The sequence below is a fragment of the Aplysia californica genome, unplaced genomic scaffold, assembly GCF_000002075.1.
Source record: "Aplysia californica isolate F4 #8 unplaced genomic scaffold, AplCal3.0 scaffold00158, whole genome shotgun sequence".
In the NCBI taxonomy this organism is placed as follows: Eukaryota; Metazoa; Mollusca; class Gastropoda; order Aplysiida; family Aplysiidae; genus Aplysia; species Aplysia californica.
This window is the reverse complement of record NW_004797428.1, coordinates 536,834-541,119: the sequence shown is the minus strand read 5'-3', so window position 1 is coordinate 541,119 and position 4,286 is coordinate 536,834. Positions and strand designations below refer to the sequence as shown.

Below are 4,286 nucleotides of genomic sequence, written 5' to 3'. Positions count from 1 at the left end.
AGCAATGTTTGCATTGTATGATCTGCTTGGGCAGACAGAGGGAAAAGATACTGGACAAGATGACAACATGGCTAGGAGCAGCAAGAAAAACAGACACCATTGCTGCAACGCAAGACAGAGAGAAGTGGAGGTCCATGATCGCCCACGCCAGTCGGCAAGGCACCGGATGATGATGATGATCTGCTTGGGAGTTTGACGGGTTTTTTTCTCTTTTTTTTCAGGAAGGAGATAGACTACCTGTATAACGGACACGGCCTCAACATGATGATCCCGGAGTTCTGGGAGAAACTTGTAGACTTTCTCCCGCCAGTAAGATGTTTTTGTTTGCTCTCATAACCCTTTCTCCAGCCACCCCACCCCATATTCATTCATTTTTATTCATTCATTCATTCATTCATTCATTCATTCCTTCATTCGTTCGTTGATTCGTTTGTTCGTTTGTTCGTTTGTTCGTTCGTTCACTCATTCATTCATTTATTTATTCGTTCTTGTATTTTTCTTTAATTAATTAATTAATTAATTAATTAATTAATTAATTAATTAATTAATTTCTTGTTCATTTATTTATTCGCCACATCCACCAGGGAGAACGTAGATCTGTCCTGGACGCCTACTACCGGCGATTGACCTCCAACGACCCGGAAGTGGAAAGGGAGGCGGCGCGGCGTTGGTGCAGGTACGAGATAGCCTCCAGCAGCCTGCTGTGGACGGAAGAAGTGGTCGGTCTCGGGGACAAGGACCCGGACCTGGCCTACCAGTTTGCGCGCTTGGACAGGTGAGGCAAAGCATTAACTGCACACTGATACTTCTTACTTGTTGTTTTAGTATTGCATTCTCTTCTACCTGCTACTACTACTACTACTACTACTACTACTACTACTACTACTACTACTACTACTACCACTACTACTACTACCACTACTACTACTGCTGTTGCTACTACTACTACTACTACTACTACTACTACTACTACTACTGCTGCTGCTACTACTGTTGCCGCTACTACTACTACTACTACTACTACTACTACTACTACGATGACGACACTTTGATTATGTCCAGTTTGTAGTCACGTCTGCTACACGTTGAGGCCCACTCTCCTCCCCTCCCCTCCTTTCCTTTCCCCTTCAGCCCCTAGGTGCCAAAAGGACCAGCGCACCTGATCCTTTCTATTGAGGGGGGGGGGGGGAGTCTGGCGTCTGGATAGAAACGAGGTTGCACATTAGCATGGAATGGATCACTCTATTTAGTGTTTTGAGAAAGACATACGCATTGCCAGAAGTGCAGATAAAATATAACACTACTAAAAAAATTAATTTCAATTACATTTATTTTAAGTTGTCGATATCCATGTTATACAACATGCTATATGCGCTCTACGACAACTAGATGATGTTTAAGCTTTCTTACACTGTTCTTTTTACTCAAACGTTCTGACTTGCTGCTACACCTCAGAGAAAAGACTTGCGTGTGTTTAGAAGGGGCAATGATCTCTATCGATATATATATATATATATATATATATATATATATATATATATATATATATATATATATATATATATATATATCAAGCACGAGACGGATTCTTTCTGTGGCGGCGCTCAGTGTTTCTTACACTATCTCATTAACACCAGTCCTGTTTAACTCTGAAATTATCACCTCTGGCGGTTTGCTGTTTCTACGTCAAACGAGATATTAGGCCAACGTCACCATCTACTGGCAAGAACTGCAAATTTACATGTTTGTACCTTTAATGAACGTCAGTCAGTAAGATCACACAGAAATGTGTTAATAAATGGATATATATATATATATGTGTTAATAAATGGATATATATATATATATATATATATATATACATAGAAAAAAGGTGTTGCGGTAATTTAAAAAACAAGAATAAAATCTGTCTCACGTGTGAAACACAAAAAAGTCGATTTCTTTAATTTAATTTTTTTTATTTTTTGACGAGTGCCTGATTTTACCACGATTCCACATCACGATGTTTTGTTTCTCCCCCAGTCACTACGCTGCGAATGGCTGCTTCTTAAAATGGGACACCCAACTTTTGGACGACGTGGAGAAGATACGTCACATTCCAGCCACGATAGTGCAGGGACGCTACGACATCAACTGCCCGCCAGGATCTGCCTGGGATCTCCATAAGGTATACGGCTCTTGTCACAAGCTGTCGTTCTATAGTGCTGTCCAGAGACCATGGCACAACTTATTGTCAATTAATGTGTAGCGAGCGGAAACAAATTGTTACTTCTCGGATTCGAACCCTATGGAAAAAAGATACATCACGCTTATAGGTTAAGTCTTTACAATTTATAAGTATGAAATAATAAAAGGCATGTTATACTTAAAGAATATATGGCATCAATTGAAAATCTACAAATTTGACCCTAGTGTCGGTTTTTGGCCAATACCTATTGTGGGTTGTGAGAAGTAACTCGTTTTGTCAGCACGCCTCACAAACATCTCCCTAACCACAGACTTTTCAACTTTTGCACAAAGACTTATATCAAATTGTCTTGACTGATGAATATTTGTTAACCATTCTGTGTGCTGTATTCGAGAAAATCCATTTTAATACTAATACAAAATCCCAGTCGATTGTTTCTTCAGATTTTTAAAAGGCTTACATCCTATGAGCTGGGACAATAGCACTTTTTAAAGCAAGTCCGTCCTGCTTCTTCTACTCGCGGCGCTATGCTTATAGAACTCGTGTTTTGAGAACCTACAGTGTAGTTTTTGGTGCAGAACAAAATGTGAGGCAGTGGGGTGGAATCAGGCTCTCGTCAATTTGTGGGCATGTAGAGTTATTGGTATCATCTTAAAGCTTGTTTACTTGTCTTTATATGGATGAAAAGAATATCCATTTATCTTGAATACAGGTCGAAATATTTGCGAAAGAAGAAGGTGGGATTCACCTATTTTTAGAGGTAAAATTAGTGAGAAGATGACCGCCAAAGATTAGTCATTTCCTTAGCTAAAGAGTCTGTGGTACTAAAAATTTACTTTTCTTGTGCCTTTAATCAACGTTTTTCAGAAAATTCCACACATGCATGAGTTCTTTAATGGGTATGAAAAGTGTTGAGCCAAAAAACAAAAATTTGATAAAAATTCCCAAACCAGCGGAAAAATGCAAGTTTCTTCACTTTGATTATTTTGACGAGAGCCTGATTCCACCACGCTGTCTCACATATAAACTTTTTGCCACGTTTCTGCAGCCATAGATGATTACATTCTATTATTGTTCAAACAAAAACACACTGACACCAGCACATCGCTGCTGAATAGAAGTGGTTTACTTTATTCTTCACTCGTTTACCCGTCAGTTATATACTGATACTTTGTATACTTAGAGTTGTTTGTGATAATCTATTTATATTGTTTGAAAAATCGCACATTCACACTGGTATCAAATGAAGCCAAGAATGTGAAAAATCGCACATTCACACTGGTATCAAATGAAGCCAAGAATGACGCAACAAATCAAGTCACCTTCTTATAAAACTAGTTTTAGTAAAGTATGAGCAGATATTCTTTACAACTTCACTTGTCATTTATCAGGAGATCGTAATTGTACGTGGGCTAAAGTGTGGACGGCTCGAGTAACCTAGATCGCGAGATCAGAAACCAAAGGTTCTATTTCTATCTGCCCTGTACAAATCGTAAGATTATTAGGAGTCGTTATCTAGTAGAGCACATTGAAATGTCTTAACGAGCAATATTAGACAACGCTTACCTTGCTTAATTATTTCACAAATGATGCCTGATTCAAATCTAATTTTCATGAAAACTGCTCAACCAGGTTTTTATATTTAACACTAACTTTTCTGGTGATGTAATTTTCGAATGTTTGACTCCGCCACCCCCCCCTCCTCCCCAAACGCCACCGAATTTTAAAAGATCTGCAGTTGGCCTGCTGTTCAAATGAACGAGGGCCAAAAATTTCAGTTCTGTTTATATTGCAGTTTATTAGATCTGTGGTATTCATTACGTGAGCTCGAAGTATAATATTGTGTCAAATTTTAAAATCTAAATTAATAATGTAAAAAGCAAGAAAAGATACATGAAAAAAGTACAGTTGTGCAAAGAATGAACGTCTCTCTCCCCCCCCCTCTCTCTCTCTCTCTCTCTCTCTCTCTCTCTCTCTCTCTCTCTCTCTCTCTCTCTCTCTCTATCTCTCTATCTATCTATCTATCTATCTATCTATCTATCTATCTATCTATCTATCTATCTCTTTCTTTCTCTCGCCATTTGTATCTCCCCCCCCC

General features: G+C 38.7%; 1 protein-coding gene across 1 annotated transcript in view; it reads left to right on the top strand.

Moving 5' to 3' along the window:
- Positions 1–221: 221 nt before the first annotated feature.
- Positions 222–4,286, top strand: part of LOC101859852 (proline iminopeptidase) — a gene marked incomplete at its 5' end in the record, with an annotated part of 6,413 nt that continues 2,348 nt past the window's right edge. Inside the window, 3 exon segments of the mRNA XM_013082080.2 lie at positions 222–309; positions 585–775; positions 2,023–2,167. Of these exon segments, the coding sequence (XP_012937534.1) occupies positions 262–309; positions 585–775; positions 2,023–2,167 (384 nt within the window).